The 24637-nt window shown below is 32.9% G+C and overlaps 1 protein-coding gene across 1 annotated transcript in view; it reads left to right on the top strand.

Moving 5' to 3' along the window:
• Positions 1 to 24637, top strand: part of LOC143045866 (uncharacterized) — a 116291-nt gene that overhangs the window by 40158 nt on the left and 51496 nt on the right. Inside the window, exons 14-27 of the mRNA XM_076218685.1 lie at positions 3305 to 3856; positions 4207 to 4737; positions 6812 to 6980; positions 7453 to 7718; positions 9200 to 9383; positions 9852 to 10093; positions 11993 to 12148; positions 12991 to 13170; positions 13450 to 13542; positions 14559 to 14907; positions 17007 to 17326; positions 17814 to 18014; positions 22877 to 23311; positions 24509 to 24631. Of these exons, the coding sequence (XP_076074800.1) occupies positions 3305 to 3856; positions 4207 to 4737; positions 6812 to 6980; positions 7453 to 7718; positions 9200 to 9383; positions 9852 to 10093; positions 11993 to 12148; positions 12991 to 13170; positions 13450 to 13542; positions 14559 to 14907; positions 17007 to 17326; positions 17814 to 18014; positions 22877 to 23311; positions 24509 to 24631 (3801 nt within the window). The remainder of the gene's footprint in view (positions 1 to 3304; positions 3857 to 4206; positions 4738 to 6811; positions 6981 to 7452; positions 7719 to 9199; positions 9384 to 9851; positions 10094 to 11992; positions 12149 to 12990; positions 13171 to 13449; positions 13543 to 14558; positions 14908 to 17006; positions 17327 to 17813; positions 18015 to 22876; positions 23312 to 24508; positions 24632 to 24637) is intronic.

The raw sequence follows: 24637 nt of genomic DNA, 5'->3' as shown, positions 1-24637 counted from the left end.
GCAAAACACTTATTCTTTTAAACAAATTATAAAACAATACTTGAGACAGTCCCAATATTCAGTCTGAAATGATTGCAACTACATTGTATTACTCTTAGAATGTATGATTTTAATGATTTGTATATACTAGGTCTATTTACTACATGCGATATTTAACTGTTTTATATCTTTTAATCATGGTACATGTACACTGAACTATTATGTCTATACAATTGTGTTTATATGTTGTATGATTGCTTTTTTCTTTTATTATTACCATTTTGTTTTTACTTGTATTGCATACATGTATATGAGGGCCTCAGGGAAGATTAGTGATTGTAACTAACTGTGTTTACCCTCTTTAAATAAAGAATTTATTATTATTATTATATTATTATATATTCATGTATGGGACAATATAACAAATCAAATGAAATGTAGGGGAAGTCCCTAGGGTCACCCTAACACTTCCTGTTTAAGAACTTGAAAACCGTCGAGATCCCACCCCTCAACCATATATATCCATGTATGGGACAAAATAACAAAGAATTTACATTTACTATGGGCAGGTCAGTCAGACCTCACCTTTGATCCCTGTAGTAGTGAACATTTGTCTAATTCGTGTCTCATAACTTGTGTACTATAGAACACAAACTCAGTTTTCTTTCCAGGGAAACCAGTCCATTCATACTATTACAGTCAACTTGTACTACTAGCAGTCAACTAAAACCAATGTTAACTACCAAGTAGAACAACATGAACTGCAATCATTGCGAACTTGTACCACTGCAGACTCTCCATAAAAAATATACATTGATATATGTGTCGTGTACAAGTTGCGATTTAGTACAGGTTATAACATGTACAAAAATCTTGTACATGTTATAATTTGTACAATGCAAAAATACAAGTTATAACATGTACAAAAGTACCTCATACATGTTAAACATGTACAAAATATTGCTTAAAAATGGTTTTAACTTGTACAAAATTTGAAAATAAAAAATATGGTTCTATTATTACAACACATGCCATTAACCTCAATAATATTTTCATCATTGTTTTGTTATGAGTATGAGAGAGATGGTGCCTAAGATGTAATTAAGTGGATGGCAAAGTTTTGTGCATTGTCATTGTAAGAAAGGCAGTTGTAAGTCTGGTAGGTGTAAATGTAGAAGAATGAAAGTTTTGTGCAACTCAAATGTGTCACATGTCTCTGTCTTGTAGCAACAAGTAAAACTAGAGGCTCTTTTAGAGCCTGTGTCGCTCACCTTGGTTTATGTGCATATTAAACAAAAGAACAATGGATTAATGACAAAAATGTGTTTTGGTGATGGTGATATGTCTGTAGATCTTACTTTACTAAACATTCTTGCTACTTACAATTATCTTCATCTTTAATGAACTTGGCCCATTAGTTACAGATAAAAATATTTTATTAAAAATTTACAAAAATTTACAAAATTTATGAAAATTGTTAAAAATTGACTGTAAAGGGATGTAACTCCTTAAGGGGTCCCCTGACCATTTTTGTCATGTTGATTTATTTGTAGATCTTACTTCGCTTAACATTATTGCTGTTTACAGTTTATCTCTAGCTACAATAATATTCAAGATAATAACCAAAAACGGAAAAATTTCCTTAAAAATTACCAATTCAGGGGCAGCAACCCAACAACCGATTGTCCGATTCGTCTGAAAACTTCAGGTCAGATAGATCTTAACTTGATAAAAATTTAACAGCTTGTCAGATTTGCTCTAAATGGTTCGGTTTCAGAATTATAAGCCAAAATCTACATTTTACCCCCCCCATGTTCTTTTTTTAGCCATGGCGGCCATCTTGGTTGGTTGGCCGGGTCACGCCACACATTTTTTAAACTAGATACCCCAATGATGATTGTGGCCAAGTATGGTTAAATTTGGCCTAGGAGTTTCAGAGGAGAAGATTTTTGTAAAAGATTACAAAAATTTACGAAAAATTGGTAAAAAATGACTATAAAGGGCAATCACTCCTTAAGGGGTCAACTGAGCATTTTAGTCATGTTGACTTATTTGTAGATCTTACTTTGCTGATCATGATTGCTGTTTACAGTTTATCTCTATCTACAATAATATTCAAGATATTAACCAAGAACTGCAAAATTTCCTTAAAATTGCCAATTCAGGGACGGCAACCCAACAACCAATAGTCCAATTTGTCTGAACATTTCAGGGAGGCTAGTTTTTGACTTGATAAACAATTTAACACCATGTCAGATTTGCTGTGATTTTTGTAAAAGTTAACGACGACGACGGACGACGGACGCCAAGTGATGAGAAAAGCTCACTTGGCCTTTTAGGCCAGGTGAGCTAAAAAACTTGTTTCTAAAATATATGAAAATGAAGTATTTTATGCATGCTGTAAATAATGCACCTTCTTTTGCATTTGATTATTGTTCTTTATTATTTGATAAATTTCAATCATGAATGTATATTCTGCTTTATTATTATTTTAAAATTTTGTACAGGTTAAAACCATTTTTAAGCAGTATTTTGTACATGTTATAACATGTACGAGGTACTTTTGTACATGTTATAACTTGTATTTTGGCATTGTACAAATTATAACATGTACAATATTGTTGTACATATTACAACCTGTACAAAATTGCAACTTGTACACGACATATGCATTGCTTTTGAAACCTTGATAACATATAAATTTTTTGCTTTATTAATTAATTCATTAGATAAACATAAATGTACTATATATGATTGTTTAATATTGAAGCACCTCAGTTTTCAAAATAATGTTTGCCTTGGTTTTTGGTTAACTGCCTTCAGTGCTGTAAGCGCTTTGATTTAATGATATTATCAAAAAGTATTAAGATAATAGCAAGTACCTATTTTATACATGTTCGTTTTTGTACCCTATCAATTATAAACCATGACACGACGATTAAATCAGCTAAAATTAGATATTGTCAAGTCCCGTCAATATGTATGTTCCTGACCTGTAGTAGGAATATTCAAAGTAGTCACTGTATTGAAGACCAATTGGTGGCCTTAGGCTGTTTTCTGCTCTTTGGTCAGATTGTTGTGTCTTTGACACATTCCCCATTTCCATTCTCAATTTTACTGTTTGACTGCAACCAATGGTTTGAATATTCAAAGTGGTCTAGTTTGACTAACACCCGCAGTGAGATTTATAAAGTGATCACGTTTAACTAACAGCCAAAAGTATTACAAAAGCTGATTACAAAAGCACAATTTCACTTTCCAAGGTTTATTAGATCATTGTTAAAATAATTAAATGAAAAGTAATATTTTTCGTTTTTGTATTCAGGTTCATCACTTCATACCCAATACAAGGATCAGTACCATCCAACATTATATACAAAATATGGTGAAATGAATATATCCACTGATTTTGACTTTAACTGTTTGGTCGAAAGATACCGATGTCCTGATGGATTTACCATTGCATTTTGGTTCTTAGTAAACACAACAGCAGAAGACACAGTAATACTTAGTTCAGGAGACTGTTCATTTAAAAAGCATGTGTTAAGTCCAGGATTGTGTGTGTTTTACAATCTAGCCAATCAGACTGTCACAATTATTCACTCCTCATTAACAGAAACTGTGGAATCAGTGGTTGCAGTAAACATCCAAAGCTGGACTCATCTATTAATACATTTTGACAGAAATGAGACCATTAGTTTATATGTGAATGGCATGTTCCACAGTACCTTGACAGCTGTCTCATACATGGTTCGTATAGTGAACATTATACAGGAAGCTGTTAGTCTGCATAATACAAGTGATACCAAACTCCGACTTCAGAATATCACCTTTGTACCAGCCCCTCCGGATAATTCATTATTAGAAGAGATTAAAGGTTTGTTAAATCCCTGTGACTAAATATAAAAATATGAAGATGTGTTGTGATTGCCAATAAGGCATCTTTTATCAATATTGTGATCTTCATAGTGCAGTGGGTTGATATCTCACTATTTTTATGTTGACAAACAGTTAAACAATGCAAGTTGTCTTTTGTATTTTTGTAGTGTTGTTTGTTAATAACATTTACTTCTGTTCCAATTGATGGAACAGATGAAATTGTGTTTATTTTGAATTGAAAAAAAGAATGTTTATGAGTTGCCTATTCAATTTTTCAGATAACAAGTTTATTTTGTTATTGTTTCAGATAACAAGTTTTTTTTTTATTATTTTTCTATACCATTTCAGAAATACTCTATGAGGAAAAAGCTGAAGAGGATATGAGTTGGACCTCATTTCAACCATGGTCCATGGAGCCAAATCCATGGAACTCCCCCGGAATTGATGGCAATGGTTTCATATTACCATACAAGTCTTTTGTTTACCAGTTTGATAACTATATGTTGAATTCCACATGTATGCATCTCCAAGAATGCTGGCAAAGTGGCAAATCTATATCATTATGGACGAAATTACCCATAACATTATCAGAGTCAGTAGATATATTCTCTGTTGAATGCAAGATTTCTGACAGTGCTGGATTTCGACTCTTTTATGATGAACCTATAAAAAAGATGAGAGTAATTTTTAACAGTCTTAATATGTACTCGGCTGAGTTCAGTGTAACACTAGGGGAATGGTGTCATATTGTACTTGTTATATCTCAACCAGTTACACCAACACTGTATGTAAATGGATCTTTGGTTGAGGTTCTTACAAACACAGGAACAACTCCAGATGGTGTTACTGTTAAAAATAATGCAAGGTATCTAGGAACAGGTTAGTACATTAAAGTAACATAATATATAGTCACATGTCCAATGTCCTTGACCTCATTTTCATGGTTCAGTGACCACTTGAAAAAAAGTTCAAATTTTTTGTAATGTTGAATTCTCTCTTATTATTAGTAATAGGATAACTATATTTGATATGTGCATACCTTGCAAGGTCCTCATGTCTGTCAGACAGTTTTTACTTGACCTCGACCTCATTTCATGGATCAGTGAACAAGGTTAAGTTTTGGTGGTCAAGTCCATATCTCAGATACTTAAATAAGCAATAGGGCTAGTATATTCGGTGTATGGAAGGACTGTAAGGTGTACATGTCCAACTGGCAGGTGTCATCTGACCTTGACGTCATTTTCATGGTTCAGTGGTTATAGATTAATTTTTGTGTTTTGGTCTGTTTTTTTCATACTATATGCAATAGGTCTACTATATTTGTTGTATGGAATGATTGTAAGGTGTACATGTCTAGCGGGCAGATGTCATGTGACCTTGACCTCATTTTCATGGTTCAGTGGTCAAAGTTAAGTTTTTGAGTTTTGGTCATTTTATCTAATACTATATGCCATAGGTCAACTATATTTGGTGTATGGAAATATTTTATGATCTTTATGTCAGTAGCGCAGGTTTCTTTTGACCCTGACCTCATTTTCACGGTTCATTGCACAGTGTTAAGTTTTTGTGTTTTGGTCTATTTTTCTTAAAGTATAAGTAATAGGTCAACTATATATGTTGTATAGAAGCATTGTTAGCTGTACATGTCTGCCTGGCATGGTTCATCTGACCTTGACCTCATTTTCATGGTTCATTGGTCTTTGTTTAGTTATCTTGGTTAATGTTAAGTTTATGAGACAGTTGTAATAAAGCTTTATACTTAGGACTATCTACATAATATCAATGATTAGTATAGAAGGCGAGACATTTCAGCGTGTGCACTCTTGTTTTTAAAGCTTTTTTTCTGACATCACAGAAATGACAAATGGTCCAAGGACACAGTTATCGTCCTTTGGTTTTCGTTGTCTACGAATATAGTCCCTAGTGTAAACAGTGTATAACTTGCATGTTTTATTTAATACACTTTCCCAATTTATTTCTTGATATTAAATGCATGAAATATTAAGTAGGGGGATGTATTTACATGTTAAAAAAATTTGGGTGCTGAATCTTTATGTTAAGTAGTGATTTGGTCCAGTTCAAAAAGGTCAAATTTTATCACGTTTGAAGCTGTCAAACTGAATTTTACACCCCCTTAACACAGAATTGTCAATATTTTGAGTTAGAGCTGGTAGAAGTTTCTATAATTTTGATATTATTTGTCTCTCTGGTAGTACACTACTCTGTAAAAATCTTTTTGAGAAAGAGCAGGTGCGATTTTTTTAATTTGAATTTATGGTATAAAAGAAATGCACTACAAAATAACTGTGTTCTCGGGCCAAATGACATTCTTGATGACTATACACATATTAAATTGTCCTTCATGTTTAAGGGAATAATAAAATGGATTGAATTGCTATAGAAAATAATTTTTGAAAAGCTTTTTGGTTTTTTTCAGATACTATAAAGAAATGCAGAGGTTTCTGTTTTCTGTTTGATAACCTGTCATTATAAATTGCACATGTAGGAAAATTACCTTGATTTTGGAAATGACCTTGATTTGGAAAAAATAAAATAGCATTTTTAGACAACCCATCATTTTAGATTACTTTAGAAGACACTTTTCTTTTAGAAATGAGGGAAAAGGTTCCTATCAAACTTTAGAATAAATATTCCTATGTTCTTCAATGCAGTGAACTCATTGATTTTATTTGACACATAATTCATGATCAATTCAGATAGTGAGAAGGATGAGGAAGTGGTTTTGAACTAATGGTAGGAATGACTAAAGCAATTTCATAATTATAAAAAAAAAAGATGTGATATTATTGCCAATGAGACAACTCTCCACAAGAAAGCAAATGACACAGAAAATTAACAATTATAGGTCACCGTACGGTCTTAAACATTTGTTCTATTAGAGGCATTCTTAATAGTTTTATAAGTTTGTACTTTATTTTTTGTTTGTTTCCAGTAATGTGTCCACCTGGGTGGTCTAAGTATGGAACTTCTTGCTACAAATATACTGACCAGTATTTGACATATTGGGAACATGAGCATATATGTAGAAGTCAGGGAGGACACCTGGTGGCTATTGCAGATGAACCAGAATTGAATTTTGTTAAGACTTTACTCTATGACAAGTTAGTATTTACAATTTTATTAGCCATTTATGCTATCACCATTATATAAAAGTAGTATTGCTGTCTCAAAACAATATTGTTATTTTTTTTGCTTCAATTGTAGAAAGAACTCTTGAAAGAAGAGACAAAAAATAGAAAGAGACATTCAAACCAATAAGGAGAAAAATAAACTGATTATGCAATGGCAAAAAAAGATTAAGTGAATAGAAGACAACACAGAAAACCTAATACCTAACTTCACCCACCCACCAATATCACAGGGTAATTGCAGGTGTTCCGTCAGTAGATCCTGCTTCACATGATGCACCCATTGTGTCTATTTCATGGTTGTCATTTTACATTATGTGTATTGGCCGAGTGAGTCTCTTATTATCTTTTATTGATTAAGATATAACATATAAAGTTGATCATTTTAAAATTTTTATAGCAAAAATTAATCAGATTTTTCTTTTAACCTTTATATCTATTTTAGGCCTGCTCCTGTTTATTTGGGAACATATGATTTCCACATGGATTATTCGTTAAAGCTTTTTATGAATACAGATGGAAAACGGCAACCATATAAGTTTTGGGTAACCAATCCAGATCCTTTACTTAATACTCCAGACTTGTGCTACACAGCAATCACATGTGACCCAGATTGTGGAACTGCAGAGATGCACACATTTAAGGATAATAATGCCAATTTCACAGGTTATGGTGGGCTATGTGAGAATGCACAAGAACCATTTTCCACAAGTAAGTAACATATTCATTATCATTGAAGATGGATCTTTTTACACAAAAAAGTAACTACATACTGTAAAATTCAGAAAATGTTTTCATTATTGCCAAAAATTGAAAATTGAAATCGCATTTTAGTCTTAAATGACAAAAACGCAATAATAAATGCATACAATAATTTCTGAATTTACAGTATATGAATGTTCAGTGTTTCCTAATATTATTTTTATGGCCCCGCAACGAAGTTGTCGGTGCCATATAGTTTTACCCTTGTCCAAATTCTGATATTCCCTTATTCCTTAATTCCAAAATTCTGTAATTCTGAAATTCCGTAATTCCGTCATTTCGTAATTCCGCAACAAACCATTATACAAAGTTTTTTTTTAAATGCCTTCAGATATTGGACTTATTTTTGGAGTGCGAGTTAACCATGATGAGTTACAGATCAAGTTTAAGTTTCATTCTGCTCCACTCATTTTTGCCGAAATTACGGGCTTTGGACTTTGAGAATTTGTTAAAAATCGTTGAAAATCACAGTTACATGTATACAGTTTTTTTTCTAAATGCCTTCAGATATTGGGCTGATTTTTGATATGTGAGTTAACCATGATGAGTTACAGATCAAGTTTAAGTTTCGTTTCGCTCCACTAATATATGCCGAAATTACGGGCTTTGGACTTTGAGAATTTGTTGAAAATCACAGTTATACAGTCTTTTTTTCTAAACGCCTTCAGATGTTGCGCTGATTTTTGGTATGTGAGTTAACCATGATGAGTTACAGATCAAGGTAAAGTTTAGTTCTTCTCCGCTAATTTTTGCTGAAATTACAGGCTTTGGACTTTGATAAATTATTGAATACCACAGTTATACAGATTTTTTTTCTATATTCCTCCAGATTTTGAGCTGATGTTTGATATGTGAGACTACCATCATGTTTATGTCCACATGTGTTTATATTGAAATTGCAGATTTTTCAACTTTTTGGGACGGGACCATTCGTGTCGCTTTGACATATCTAGTCTTCATCTTTTTTCTGTTTTCTGTTGCATTTAACCTAAGCTGCATTTAACCATTATGAGTGAATGGATTAATGGATTTAGAACTAATATTTTATGTTCACAAGGCATAAAAAATATTTTTGAAATTTTAGCACTAAACAGATGACAGTTATGGTATGAATATTTATTATAAAAGGTGCTGATGTGTTTTAATCCAGGTCACGAAAAACACCAGTAGAATCGTCCTATATATTGAACTATATGGAACAGATATAACAATTAAACCATTCACATTTGATAAAGATGGAGCTTGACTTTTGTGACCCTCTAGTTAAAAACCTTCAGGAATTTTGGGTCCTATTCAACTTTGTACTTAATTTGAACCTTTTAACTTTTTTGATTCTTACATCACTGATGTCTTTTGTAGACAAAAACTCAAGCCCGGCATTCCAATTTTTTGATGAGTTCATTTACATCTTATTTAATTTATTATTTTAGGGATACAAGATGGTTTAAAATGTAACGATGGATGGGAGTACTTTGATGGACATTGTTATTTATTTACCAACACCACATCTTACACAGGCCCCAATGCAAACATACACTGTTCCGGGTTCAGAGCCATAGTCTTAGAGATTGATTCTGAAGAAGAACAAAGATTTATTTCCAATTTACTTTATAGGTAATATAAATATTGAATTAAAATAAATGAAAAGAATAAAAAGAAACAAAAAACAAAAAAAAAAACATCAGTGTGAAAACTAGTGATAAAAATTTATCACCAATCCAAATTACTGTATAGCAGGTTATTTTTGCGGGGTGTTAAATTTCGCTTATTTTTGCGGATGGAACAAAATTGCAAAAATAAATTCTGCCAATTTAAAAAAGCTGATGCAAAGGTATCAATCAAAGTTTTTATCCACAAAAATAATAACCACCAAATATTTTGAACATCTTTTTTAATGAAAGTCGCGAAATTTTACACCTGCGAAAAAATAACCCGCTATACGGTATAAAATTAAATATTTATACATATGTACAAAAGATATCAGTGCAACAAGTTTTTAATTAATTTTTATCAATAAGGAAATTCAGCAATACATATTTTCACTAACAGCTTAGCTAATAAAATTGAAATTTATTATTTTAGTGGATCTCCTTTGCCCAAAACGGCACACATAGGACCCAAATTTAGGACCCTAGCAGATTCTGGTATTGGAGTTTTTACTCATGGAGATCTACAGCCTTTGAAGTTTGAAAAATGGGCAACACCTCCATTGAACAACTATGCCACAAACCGCTGTGCAGTGATAGATTGTAGTGTCAGAAAATGTCCATGGAGAGACATAATTTGTTCTGGGACATGGCCTGTTATTTGTGAAAAACCTGCAAGTAAGTCTTTTTCACAGATTTTGAGAAAACCTAAATTGAAAAATATGACATGAAAAATTAAATGAGAAAATTTTAATAGATCGATAACTGTAGTCCACTTTTTTTTTTGGTCATTTCTTCGGTTCTAGCCCACTTTTGCAATTTTTGAATTTGCTTGATGTAGTTAAATAAGGAAAGAACCATAATGTATATATTGGCATTGATTTATAAAAGAGTTATTTTTCTCCTTGCAAAAGTCACAAAAATAAATCAGTGGTGAAAATTAATTGGTTTACAGTATACTGTGTTATACAGCTGTTCAATCAATTGAAACATAAGTATCCTTGTAGAAAGAAGAACCCATGGGTGAATGGGGTGTAAAAACATGGTCACTAAGTGGGGTTCTTCTGACAGGCAGTAAAACTTTTGCTGAAGTGGGGTGTCCATTGGATATGTAGGATACAGACATGCAGACATGTCTGGTTACAATTGGGACATTAAGACCACTGCCTCATGCAGAGACAGAGCCATGCTCTTTGCATATCAAAGAAACCTTTCAACAACTCTTTGTTGATGAGCTTAGGTGGCCTATTGCAATACTAAATTTGTTTCCATTGTCAAACGTAACCTCATTTCTAGTAGCATTTCAAATTTCCCACTCTTCATCCCAGTCAACCTACTTTGTAGAACCTACCTATTGTATTAGTTGTTTTTATGCCCCCTCCATAGCAGAGGGGCCACTAAGTTTTACCCTTGTCTGTCTGTATGTCTGTACGTCCTAAAATTTGTTTCCATTCTCTAACTTTAGTTTGCCTCAACTGAATGTTATGAAGGTGTCATACCACCAAAATTAAAAGTCCCTATCTGTTCAACCAAATTTTGCAATTTTCACAGCTTTCTAAATATTTTACCTTAAGTTTAACTTCATAGAAACCAGGTATATCCTGAATTGTACATGTATCAGCTTTCTTCATGCCAATTTTCAACAGATGTTTAAAATCAAATAAAAAAGAAGAGGTTCTAATAGAGGTGCCACTAAAAATAACCCCTGGTTTTCTGGAAATCTTAAATTAGTACACTATGGAGTGCATTAATCCTCAATTTTGTAAGTAAATTTTAGCTCAAAATGGTCTTGGTATATTTCTCTTTCACCAAAAGTTTCATTTCTGCCAATTTGTTGGTTAGTTTAAGTAAACAATGACATCACATGCACTATTTTTTGTCCGAGTAGGCCTACTTTCACATATGTTCTAAATTTGAAGGAGTAATTGGTGGTGTGACACCCGAAACTTATACACAATGCATATTACCACAAAACACAGATTAAGTTTGAATTTTGGTTGTGTCACTTTTACCGTTCTAGAGATATGCCCCTTTACAAATGGAAAAATTGCTGGATTTTTCGTTTCCATTCGTAACTTGAGTTTGCCTCAACCAAATGATATGAAACTTACACACATTGCTTATAAATTTCCACAAAACACTGACCATATATGAATGTTGGTATTACACTTTTACTGTTCCAAAGATATGCCCCCTTTACAAATGGAAAAATTTTTTGTATCCGTTCTCTAACTTTAGTTTGCCTCAATTAAATATTAACTTATATGCAATGTTAATTTCCACAAAACACAGATCAAGGTTGAATTTTTGTGGTGTCACTTTACCATTCTAGAGTTATGCCTCTTTACAAATGGACACATTCCTCATATATCTTGTCCTGAATATGCATGAAATAATTGCCACTGGACGTTATGCAATCAATCAGTTTACAAAAGAAAATTGAAATTTTAGCTGTTATATATCCATAGGTACAGATCTTATACAACTTTGGAATGTGTTGAAATATATTTATATGTACAAGGGTATATGTGAATAATATATAATTGAAATAAATACCGGCACACATTTACTTTCCAGAATCTGTATGTTCACCATCATGGGAGGAGTTTGACAATAGATGTATATCTATCCATGATATAACTACCACAGAAGAGTGTACTGCTGGTGGTTCTAAGCTACTTATATTTAACAATGTGGCAGAAGTTGATGAATTTAGAACTACATTTGATTTGGGTGAGTTTAAAGACAACAATTTATTTTATTAGCATGACATTTAAGTAAAGATGGAATGTTAACAATTTTAACAAAATGTATGAAGTAAAGGATTAGGATCATACTATCAAAGTTACATAGATTGAAATATTTGATTTTGTACAACTGCTTGCTCAAAGTAGGACCTTAATTCTAATGCAATTTTATGTAAGAATTTTTTTTCATTGGCTAAAAGTTAACGTCAAATCCACAGTTGACCAGGCGTAACTAAGGAGAGCCATTTTGAATTGATTGGATCAACAAATGTACTACAATATTATCGAAAATAAAACAACACCTACCAGAATTCACTGTTTTAATGTAATTTTATCTGAATTTGGATTGTAGAGGTAACGTAATAACCTCAATTTGTAAGTTTCGATTTGTATGATGTCACGTTTAGCCATGACGTCTTTGCATCAAAATCATTTATGAAGTTTTGTAGAATTTATTTGTATGTCAAATTTATACATTTTTTTCAAGCTTTAACGTATTATTTCTTTTTGTAATGCATTAGAATCGGTACTGTAGTGGAAGAGTTGCCACCGACAATCTTTGCTACGTGTCGCTAGTAACCATACAGTATATGTAGAATAAGGAAATTAAAACATAGAGCCCTAGTGTCCCGCATTTGTAAACATTATAATTTTTTGCCTTTTCATCCAATTGATGGCAAACATGGCATGCCCACCTTTTTTTATAAATAAGCTCAAATATTAGAAGTTTTGTGAGTAAATAGCACAAGATTGCAATAGCTTAGCAACAGCTAGAATATGTCAGTGAAAATTATTATAATAAAAAACAATATTTCTTATGCCTTTCAGTTGGAAGAACTTGTTTAACAGATGGTATTCTAAGCAGTGGTAGCTATATTTGGAAATCTACTGGTGAATCTACATATTTTGATACTCTCGTATCTGGGACTGGTAACTGTGTAGGAATCACATCGACTGGTTTACAGAAACTTGACTGTACATTGTATACATGTGCCATTTGTCAACACAGTATGTATAAATCACTGTCATAAGATTACTGTTTCTAACATTCAATACACTTGGAAGGCCCCACAAATTTAAGCAATAAATTCTATATTTCATTGCCTGCAATTGTGAGCTCTGGCTGAGATGTTATATTGATAGTAATAAAATGTATTATTTGACGTTTTTTCCTCTTAGTTGTATGAAAATAAAATGTGTCATATGACAATAACCCTCTATATATATACTATTTATGTATTGCCTTTTTGGATACTTTCTTAATTAACTTGCAATATTTTGTTTCAGGTCAGTTAGTTGGAGGTGTTAGTATAGACAATGTACATTTTATGGATAATGGTTTGAATGCTGCTGGTGTAACAGATTTATATGACAGAGAAAGTAAGATCAGAAATAGAATGGGTTCAGAATAGAAGTCTGTATCTGGTTGGGTTGTTGTCTCTGCGACACATTCCCCATTTCCATTCTCAATATTAATGATTAATCAACAAAACATAGGGAAATATATGAAAAGGGTTGCTTAAAAATTCTCATTGGAGATAATATGTTTTAAAACCTCATTTACTATTTTAAACAATACACAAGATAATAAGTATAATTTGAAATTGAAAATGTGCAAAGATTGATTTAAGGTGGAAGACAAAGAAGTAGGTCCAGTAAGGGCTGATTTTGGCTAATTTCAGGTTCATCTGACGAAATATTTTGGACACTTTTTAAACATTTTAGTGTCTATTTCAGTTGATTCAGTAAGTTTATGTGAAAGATTTTAACTGATTTACTCATTAAAAACGCTCCGATTCAAGCTTAATTATGAAAAATCTATCAAATATGCCAAAAAATGTCACTTTTCAGATGGTTTTTGTTGAAAATGAAAGTGTCTTCATCCTCAACCTTTATATATGTTATGTATTATCATCAAATACAACTTACATTTCAATATCAAGAATGAACACAAATGCGGCCACTTTCATTTAAGATGGAAACCGTCTAAAATTTAACTAAAATGCTAAAATTTAACTAAAATGCTAAAATTGTGAAGATTTCAGTAATTTAGCATGACTTAATGATGCTAGTACCCAATATATGTGAATGGTATTGTCAAAAACAACCAATATTTATGTAGCAGAAGCTTTCTACTTTCCAATAAATAACCAAAAGTTTACATTCTAACTATTTCGTAAAACTGCTATATTTTAGGGTCAAAAAGAGGTATTACTGGACCTACTCCTTTGTTACATTAACAAAGGCTAGATGGCGTTTGAGTTTATAACTTTTTAAACAAGGTAAACAAGGAAAATTAATTTGTTTACACTACTGTATAAAAGAAGACATAAAATACCAATAACACATGCTGAATGACTACATTCTCCACAATAATTTTTATTTTTGTATTTCAGAATACATCCCAGAAACCTACGAATTTGACATGACAGGTTATAATATGACAACTAATGTTATAAATGGTGAAAAATCTGATGGTTCTATCATTGAACTTACATCAAGTGAAAATATAACAATATTGAATGACCTAGCTTTGGGACCTGTCTTACATAAGGGTAACTTTTCATCCTCTGCACTAGTTTACACTGTAACAGATAATGATGGCTGTCTTCGATCTCTTAGTAACTGTCGCCATAGTTTTGGAGTCTCATTTTGGCTGTATGTTGTCAACTTTACTGATTGTGTTGTCATAGATACAGTAACTGATGGTACAACAGGGATGATAATATCTGTTACAAATAATAAGTAAGTTAATGTAAATACAATCAAACCTGTTTAAAGGGGCACTAGCTACGAGATATATAAAAAATCTAAAGTTTGATTTTTTTCTGTTCAATCAATAATGAAGGTGAAATAGTGAAATAGCAATTGGCTTTTTGCAGCCCAAAAGGTTCAATTTTGTCAAATTATGCTAAGAAACATTGATAATTAGTTATTCCCTTGCAAGTGAATGAGTCGACCTCTTTAAATCAGTATTCATGTGAACTTCAATTTAACCTCTAGCTAGAGATTGACAACGCATGCATTGTATGTGTACTGGTTATTTAAAGAAAAAGAATGTCAACAATGAAAGTGAAACTATGGTAAATCATTTGATTACTAATTTGATGCATATAAAATCATTCTTATATGTTTAAAAACAATGAGAAACATCTATTTTTAATCTATAAAATCAAATCAAACAGACCTATAAAAATCCAATTGCACGTGTTGGTTTAATCTATTCATATCTTTATTTATGTTTACATCGCTTATATGGTCATCTGAGGTCAAATCGATAGTTAATTAGATGGCGTCTGGACTAAAATACACACAAAACGAACCTATATATTATCTTCCCCATGCTCTTTAAACTGTTTATTTTAGACTTTTGATAGTTTGGATAAATGTTTTGCATTGTTATAAATCAAATATGAGAATTTGAGTCAAATTGGTGACCATGAATTTGACAACTAGTGCCACTTTAAAAGATCACCTGTATTAAGCAAAAAACCTGTGTTAAAAGACAACCAATTTTAGATCCCTCTGCAGTACATTTCAAATGAATTTGAACCTGTATTAAAAGACCACCTGTCTTAAGAGACCACTTTTTTGCTCTCACTTAAGTGGTCTCTTAAAATAGGTTTGACAGTGCAACAATTTTTATGATCACATTGATCATGTTTTCTTAGACATTGGGACTGATGGAATGATAGGGATGATTAAAGTAACTGTGGTTATCAAAGTGATTGAAGTTTAAAATCCAATGGCTTGATTTATGTACAAAACAATAATGGAAAAACAAATATGACAGATAGCAACCAAAGCAAATCACATAGTATCAGGCTCCTCACTTGGTTCAGACACATATAGAATGTGACAGGGATAAACATGTTTCTGAGAGCTCAAACCTTGATAGTGGTATAACATATCATAACATGAGAACAAACTGTAGAAGTATTTGAAAAAGACTTGACACAAAGCAAAGAAAACCACTAACCAAACAAACTGAAGACTCTAATCTAAAAGTACTCACAGATTGATTGATTGATTGATTGTTGGTTGTTTAACGTCCAGTGGCAAATATTTCATGCATATTCAGGACGAGAACAAGTTCACAATAAATACAATAGGTAGGTTGTTGTAATAGAGGCCATCTAGGATGATGGTCGGGGAAATTTGGACTGCCACTGGAAAATGAGGGTATATTGGATAGGGACAGAAATTTGGCCATGCAACAGGCCATCTACGGACCCCTTAAAGAGTTCTTAACCCTTGCAAGGGTTCTTAACGTGCAAAGAGTGTGGCACTCTCTTTACACGAGGCATCGGATTTAACGTCCCCCTTCTGACCGGACGTGACTGCGAACTTGATACATCCCGCACAGCCAAACGGACGCCCCACTTCGGCAAGCGTTTTACTGCCGGTCGGGAGAAGACCAAGTGACCATATTTCTATACCCCAGTCACCCTTGGGTACTAAAAGTACTCACAGTTAGTGACATTTAGTTCAAAGCTAGTTCCAACAATTAAGTAAATCTTTGCTGTTATCTGCTCTATGGTCGGGTTGTTGTTGCTTTGACACATTCCCCATTTCCATTCTCAATTTTATTACAAAGTATAAAACATATCAGTACATATTCAAAAGATTTAGTGTAACAACATCATAATCAGTCTGAGAAAGACTTGACTTGTGCAAACAGAAAAATAGAAGTATTAATATGATGTGAGACAGTAAATTTGTTCAGAACTGTATAGGAATATTAAGTAAGGGTGTCTACATCTTACAGCAAAATCAAAATAGTTCAACTTCCAAGTGCCAGTTTAAATGATGCTCTCTGATATTCATTGACTTTTTGATTTTAGTGAAACAGCCATTTCAGTAACAGTAAAAGAGCTTAACTATGTGACATACAGTGAACTACCTGTGCCTTTGGACAAAGAATGGAATCATATCAACATTGTCTGGCAAAAATATGTTAGCTTGAAATTCTTCATAAATTTCCATCTGGTGCATGCTGTATCCCCTACCAAACATGTGCCAGTGTTCCCAGCGACTGTAAACGACAGTATGTCATCATCTGTGGCTATTGCTGACTGCACATTGGAAAACAATTCCACTTTACTGATCAAAGATTTAAAATTTGGTACTAATCTGAAGGAAGACTGGGAAAACAAAATGATAGGTATGATTCTTAGATGTATGTTTTGCTAATTTAGAATAGCTGTACCTTGTAAGAGATTATGAGCATTTTTTCAAACTTTCAATTTGACTGTTTTTATGAAAATCAAAAGGGACCATAAAAGCTTTAGTGAAATGCATATTGGGTATTTTCAAATCATGAATACATCTTATTCTATGAAAATTTAAACTTTTGTATAATGTATGATCATGTTTTCAAAATCCTACAAGTACAATAGTGGTGTACAAATTAACTACTAGAACTAAAAGATTATTGATAAAGAACTGGTTCTATAACTATTTTTTTTAAAATTTATTAATAAGCTTTCCCAAGAATGTGGAAACATTTGCAATAATAAGAATGTTCTTTAATTGGAAAGTTATGATCCTTATTTGAAGAAATTTAAATGCAAATGTCTTCCTAATTTTTTTTTAATTTGTCTTTTCATAACTTTTGTTTAGTTATATGATTCTGTTATTTTTGCCTTTAGATGATACACCAAGATATATAGACTTCAATGAACCAAAGACAAAATCTAAGACCAATGTCCATGTGATAGTAGATAACAGTTTGGTAGAAACCTATTGGAGAAACTCTCTATTCCTCACAGCAGCCAAGATAGATAACCCAGCAGGACTGGTTCCTGCAATACAAGTACCAGAACAAATGATGAACTGTTTCTCTAATAATGGTATTTGTAAATTTGAACTATCTACTTGCAGTTTTCCATTTATAATTATTGATGCTTTGTTGCTTCTGATTCTTTGAGATTCTTAGCCCTTTAAAATACCATGCAGGTCTTGTCCTTCAACAGATAGGTGCCATTTTCAATTTTAAGCAACCCATTGTGTTATCCATAGATGCAGAAAAAAGGGGTTGTGGGTTTAGTCCATTATAGTTTACAAAGTTACGGTTAATATGTATGATTCAGATCGCTTTCACTACAAGTGAAACTCTTTTTTTTTTATTAAGGCGAAGTGTACGTAATTGCACGCCCCTAGCGGAATACGGGATTAATAACGTTCGACGTTAGTTACGCAAGTTATCTCCCTTACTCCAAGAAAGGACAAACGAAAGAGAAAATACTTCGTGCGGTCTATCATAAATCCAACAAGCACGCCCGTGCTGTCTTAAAAAACCTAATCAAGAGATATTATCTGAATTACTCCATTTAGAAATCAAAACATTCTATTGTTTCGTGCAGCCTGACTTTAATACTAGTTGATTTTTTTTTAAGACGAATTGGACATGAAAGGCATTTCATGTAAAAACTTATGATATCAACAGATTGTAAAAACGCCTCACAACAGAATTATAAAAAAAAATAAACATGTGACGATTCTACTTCTATTGATATCAAATTAATTAAAATTAAACCTGAATTGACCCAACAATATCGTTTTAAAAGCCGTAGTTTTGAACAAAAACACACAGTACTCAACATAAAGTTTTAGGTTACCGAACAATTGATGAATGACATGTGAAATTAATTATTAGATTAAAAAAACGTTGAAATGTTCGTATTTTGTGCAAATGAAAATTCGAGGATATGTTTTACAAATGTATATCAATTTAGAAAATAAGACGATACCAAGAGAATATAAGTTGACCACTAGTCTAGGCAACACTTATACAAGTCGGAAGAACAAAGACGAAAGTTAACAAATTAGGCCCCAAAAATATACTCACAGTAAACTAAAAAGTGATCACTCTAAACATTTATCTTAGAATAAGTAAAAACTATGTCATTCAACTTCCAGTTTTCAACTTTTTATACATGTGCAGAAAATAAACAGGTGTCTTCTATTCCGTCCGAAATTTATGGGAAAACTGAATCTAAAATTAGAACCAAATTGAAATTGAAAGTACAAATACACATGATTCATGTATGATTAAAATATAACACGTCATTTCTTCTTTTTCAAATTCCAATTTCGAAGAGATAGCAAAATTTGTTTTCTTTTATTGTGTCTGTGAGCATCATTTCAAATTAGAGAAAAAATGTAATTTTGACTGAGTAACGTGTTATTCCTAATAGGTCTCAATTCAAGATTATGAATGAGTAGAAAATATCATTACGGTTAAAGAAAAGAGGCCAGGAAAGTTTTGTGGCACTTGTAACTGTAATTTAATGTTTAGTGGAATGAGAGGTGAAATAAGTTCAGACTTTTAATAATTTCGCTAGCATTTTAAAGATTTTTTTTTAATTTAACGGAAGTCTACTGCAAGTAGTCCGAGATTACTCTGACGTCCGACGGCTGTTTAGCCAGACAAGCTGGGCAGTCCGAGATTACTCTGACGTCCGACGGCTGTTTAGCCAGACAAGCTGGCCCGAGATTACTCTGACGTCCGACGGCTGTTTAGCCAGACAAGCTGCCCCAGCAATTAAAAAAGGGGGACCTCAACCCAGGACAAAGGGGGGTTCCAACTATATGTCGCCATTCAAATGCATTGATCGGCCCAAAAAGGGGGTCCAACTCCGGTAAGGATCTGCCAATTACTTGTCCAATAGTGTAAGAATTTGGAGTTTCATATCATTTACATTCAACGGGGTTTGTTTTTTTTATAGGATATTACCTTTGATATTATCAACATTAACACCCCCCCCCCCCCCAATAAAAAAATGTATCCGATAAAAATCGTTGAATATAAATCATTTCAAACTCCAAAGATTTGTATTATTGGACTAATAGTTTACTGGTTGTTATTCACTTTGGTTCAAGTCTTTTACTTCACAACATGGTATTTGTTTTTCGTAACAATTTTTTTCATGAATTAGGCTGTTGATTTTTTCGTTGGAATTTTTTAGCATTTTTCACATCGGTGTTTTTGTGGCCTATACATTATGTTTTTGTCCCTTTAATTGTTGAAAAGAGTTTGGTTGTTAATAGTTATTGCTTACATCGACTTCATTTAACCAGTGGCGGGTAGTTGACTCATTGGATGTCATACCACATCTCCTTATTGTTTTATATGAAATATATATAGGAAAACCGTGCGTTTGCATTATGCAGAGGCTATAGTCGTACGGCACTTTGCTAGGTAAACCCGTGTAGCAATACAGTATGAATAATCTCCGTGCATTACACTGAGTACATTCTTGTAACACTTTATTAGGTAAATTTTTAAAGCATCGAACATGATAATTCTCATAAGGTCGCATTCTTATATAATTAATTTTACACCAGTTAATTTAAAGCATTACTCTATATTCATCGCTATTTAAAGCATTCACCTACACAAATGTTATTTCATAACACTGCATGGGTATGTTACGGTCGTTATTGCACTGACTAGGTACGTCGATCTCAAAAGGATCATATGAGGTGTAAGGTTTTCATTTTGAATATACATGTATGAAATATCTGCGACTGGTAGTTATACCAAATACTCCGATCTTTTCTAAAAAAAAAAAAAATGTATATATAAGTGAGTCCTTCTTTTTAACCTCATTGCGGTCTAAAAAAATCTGAAGATAAAATGAAATGAAGCGCTTTTCTGGATTAACCTAGATAAGGGACACTAAAGGCAGAACATTTTAAAGCCACGGATGTATAAGAACTAAAATAGTTGAAGAAACATAGTATGCATTATGCTTATTGTTTAAATCTGTGTTACCCCAAGGGTGACTTGGAAAACGAAATATGGTCGCTTGGTCTTCTCCCGACCGGCTGTAAAACATTTGCCGAAGAGGGGCGTCCGTTTGGCTGTGCAGAATTTATTAAGCTCGCAGTGACGTCCGGTCAGAATGGGAACGCTAAATCCGATGCCTCGTGTAAAGAGAGTGCCACACTCTATGCCCGTTAAAAACCATTGCAACAACTATAATTTAAGGGTTGAATATGTGGAATGCTGCACGCGGCAAAATTTCTTTCCCTATCCAATATAACCTCATTTTCTAGTAGCACTCCAAATTTCCCAGACCATCATCCCGGATGGCCTCTGTTATGAACAAAACTTCCTATTGTATTTATTATTAACTTGTTCTCGTCCTGAACATGCATGACATATTTGCCACTGGACGTTAAGCTACCAACAATCAATCAATCAATTTAAATCCTTAAATGTGGATTTTTAACAAATAATGCAAGGGACAAACAAATATTTTCTTATGTTACTGAAACTTCATTCAGCAAACATTACATCATTCTTTGTCATTTAGTTAGTTAAAGAAAAGGGAAAGTGATCGAGATTGGAAATTTTGTAAAATAAAATGTTTTGGCAGAGATGCGTCTTTAGCATGTTTGTTAGCATGACTAATGAAATAGGTTTATGATGTAGACTATATTGTGTGCAAATCCTCAGACTAACAACATGTAGAAATGACGAATATGAAAATATGCAGAAAATATGTCTACTTTTTTAAATACAAACATGCAGAAGTAAGATTGAAAACGAGGTGTATACCCGTTCTTAGCATTAAAGCCGATCCATTCATTCTGACAGCACTGTGTTAACCGGGACAAATTCAAACTCGACATTTGATTCATAAAAGAATTAAACAATCCATGCCATCATTGGAAAAGGTTCGGAAATCACTCTAATATAGAAAAGATGAAATTAGAGTCTACGGTAAATTTCTTTCATTTGCGGTAAAGTAATTTACAAACTTGCATTTTCTTTTGCGACAGAAATATTCTTTAAAATTAGTTAGTTTATTTCCTTATCAAATTATAGCGTTAGATCATTTGTAATACATAGGAAGATGGGTAATACACACGAACGCCATTGCTACGACATTGTTCGGACGTTTCGACGTAGAAGTTGTGGCGACGTTACTACAGACAATGACGTCGCCAGATAATTTCAATGTTCCGGCCAAAAAACTAAACTTCAACAGAGAGTAGCGTAAAAACTAATACGGTTGCTAAGGACTTTATTTGCACCGATGGATTCGTCTTTCATTTTTAAATCGTATATCAATTTTAGAAAAAAATCCATTGTCCAACAAAATAGAAAATCTTGATAACGTAAAAATATCTGCTAATTTTGATGATTTTCCCTATATGTCCTTTGTAATTTTGGTGTATCGTGTAGTTAATTTCAACGGCTCGTATCTCAAAAACGAAAACGGTTAGCCCCTTTTTTTATTTCATTTTCTTGTGTAATTTTACAAGCAGAATTCGTATGTGAAATTTAAAAAAAATCCATTGTGAAGTTTAATTACGTACACTTCGCCTTAAACACTGATTTCTAGCGTCATCTAAATGTTTTATAGGCTAATTGGATCCCTGCATCCTTGAACTTACACAGTCATTGTGCCGGTATGTTCATAAACCAAACCTCTCAAAAGAAATATATCTATTTTATCATTTATAACATTTACCTAAGAAGTCATAAGGAAATATCCCCATTAGAATATTTACCCCTATCCTCAGCATACTAATATAGATTTTATGCCCGATAGATGCACAAATGATGTCAAAGACTTTTTGAGGGAAACATAATGATTGGAATATTGGAAGTATTTTGAATATTCTTATAGAAACTTATTGAACAATATTAAAGTGTAAAAATTCTTAAGTTATATTGTACAGTGAGTATGTATTACAGATGCCTGCAGAAGTTCATTTACCCTATCTCTGTGGTTGTATCCTAGAAACTTTTACCAAGATCAGACTTTCCTGTATTCTGGAGTAAGATCACACACTGAAGGTGAAATAGAGTACACCAGAATCTGGTATGACACCACCCTCGACAAATATTACCTGTCATTGCAGTACGACAAGACTAAGGTTGTGTTTGATTTCTATATCTACCTGTTTGAGTGGTCACACATTGTCTTATCAGCTGATTTCACCGTTCAGCAGTTTGATATGTACATAAATTCACAGATATTACTACCTAGTGCCAGGATTATCACATTTGTTCCGAATCGTGTAATACCTGTGTACAGAAACTCCTTCCTGAGGATTGGTGATGTCGGCATGTTTGACATTGATGATTTGAAGTTCTTTCCTTATGCCACAGAACCTTCTGGAATGTATGGTAGGTATTGTTTTATGCTTACCCTTGTGGGATCATTTTTTGGGGGAAGGGGTGACATATTTTTGTGGTGGATTCAATGAAATCCATGAAAATTAGGATCCCATGAGAGTAATAGTAATGAATTCCAAATGTATTAGATGACATTTTGAAACCTTAAAAATACTTAGTACTGTGCAGAATTCAGTATTGAATATAAAAAAGGAGATGTGGTATTATTTCCAATGAGACATCTCTCCACAAGAGACTAAATGACACAGAAAATTATAGGTCAATGTACCCTCACTTGATCAATATGCAAAGTCCATACAGCATAATCAGCTATAAAAGGCCCTGAAATGACAAATGTAAAACAATTCAAACGAGAAAACTAACACCCTAATATATGTACAAAAATAACAATAGACAAAAAACAAATACGTAACACATCAACAAACGACAACCACTGAATTACAGGCTCCTGACATAAGACAGGCACATACATACAAAATGTGGCAGGGTCAAACATGTTAGCAGGTTCCCGACCCTCCCCCTTACCTGGGACAGTTGTGTAATAGTTTAACAAGAACGAATTATAAAAATCAGTTGACAAAGGCTTAACTCATCAGATGGATACAAATAGAAATACATCTAACAAAAACACAGAGTGGAAGTATATCCCAACAAAAAAATACACTAAGTACAGATTTAAGAGTACTCGCAATTACTGACAGCTAGTTCAAAGCCACTAACTACTAATAAAAAAAATCATGCATCCTAGACTAAATTGTCAATCAGTACACATCCAATATCCAATGGATTTAGTGAAAGTCAGAGAAAAACATGACCTTGTGCAATGCCAAGATACAGGTATCGACAGATTGCAGATCCATGAATGTGTATATGTATATAACAATAACATTTATTTTTGCTTTTAATTTACTGATAAGAAAATCAATATTAATACCAATAAAAACAATATTCAATGATCTAATCACAGTGTTGAATTGGTAAACTTTTGTAATAAGCTTATTTAAAGGATCGATAAGTTTACCAGGATCGTTTCTATATTTCTGGGTAAGTCTTGCCATGAGGTCTAAAAGCAGGGAATTTATATGGTATTCCGCTATTGTTTATGGCATCAGGTCTATTACTTTAATTTAAGTTTTGAAATCGTTCTTTATGTTTATGGTCGCATAACTGTTATAATGTACATTTCAGTGTTGAAGTCTTGTCATGAGTATATGGTAGCGGGTCTAACTGGAGTTAAGAATGAAAGTATTGATCCTGATATATTAGACAGCTTTCAGAATCAGACAGTTCAGGAATGTAACCTAGACTTAGGTAAGT

The sequence above is a fragment of the Mytilus galloprovincialis genome, chromosome 9 (assembly GCF_965363235.1).
Source record: "Mytilus galloprovincialis chromosome 9, xbMytGall1.hap1.1, whole genome shotgun sequence".
In the NCBI taxonomy this organism is placed as follows: Eukaryota; Metazoa; Mollusca; class Bivalvia; order Mytilida; family Mytilidae; genus Mytilus; species Mytilus galloprovincialis.
The sequence above is the reverse complement of the archived record's forward strand: the minus strand, read 5'-3'. Positions and strand labels throughout refer to the sequence as shown.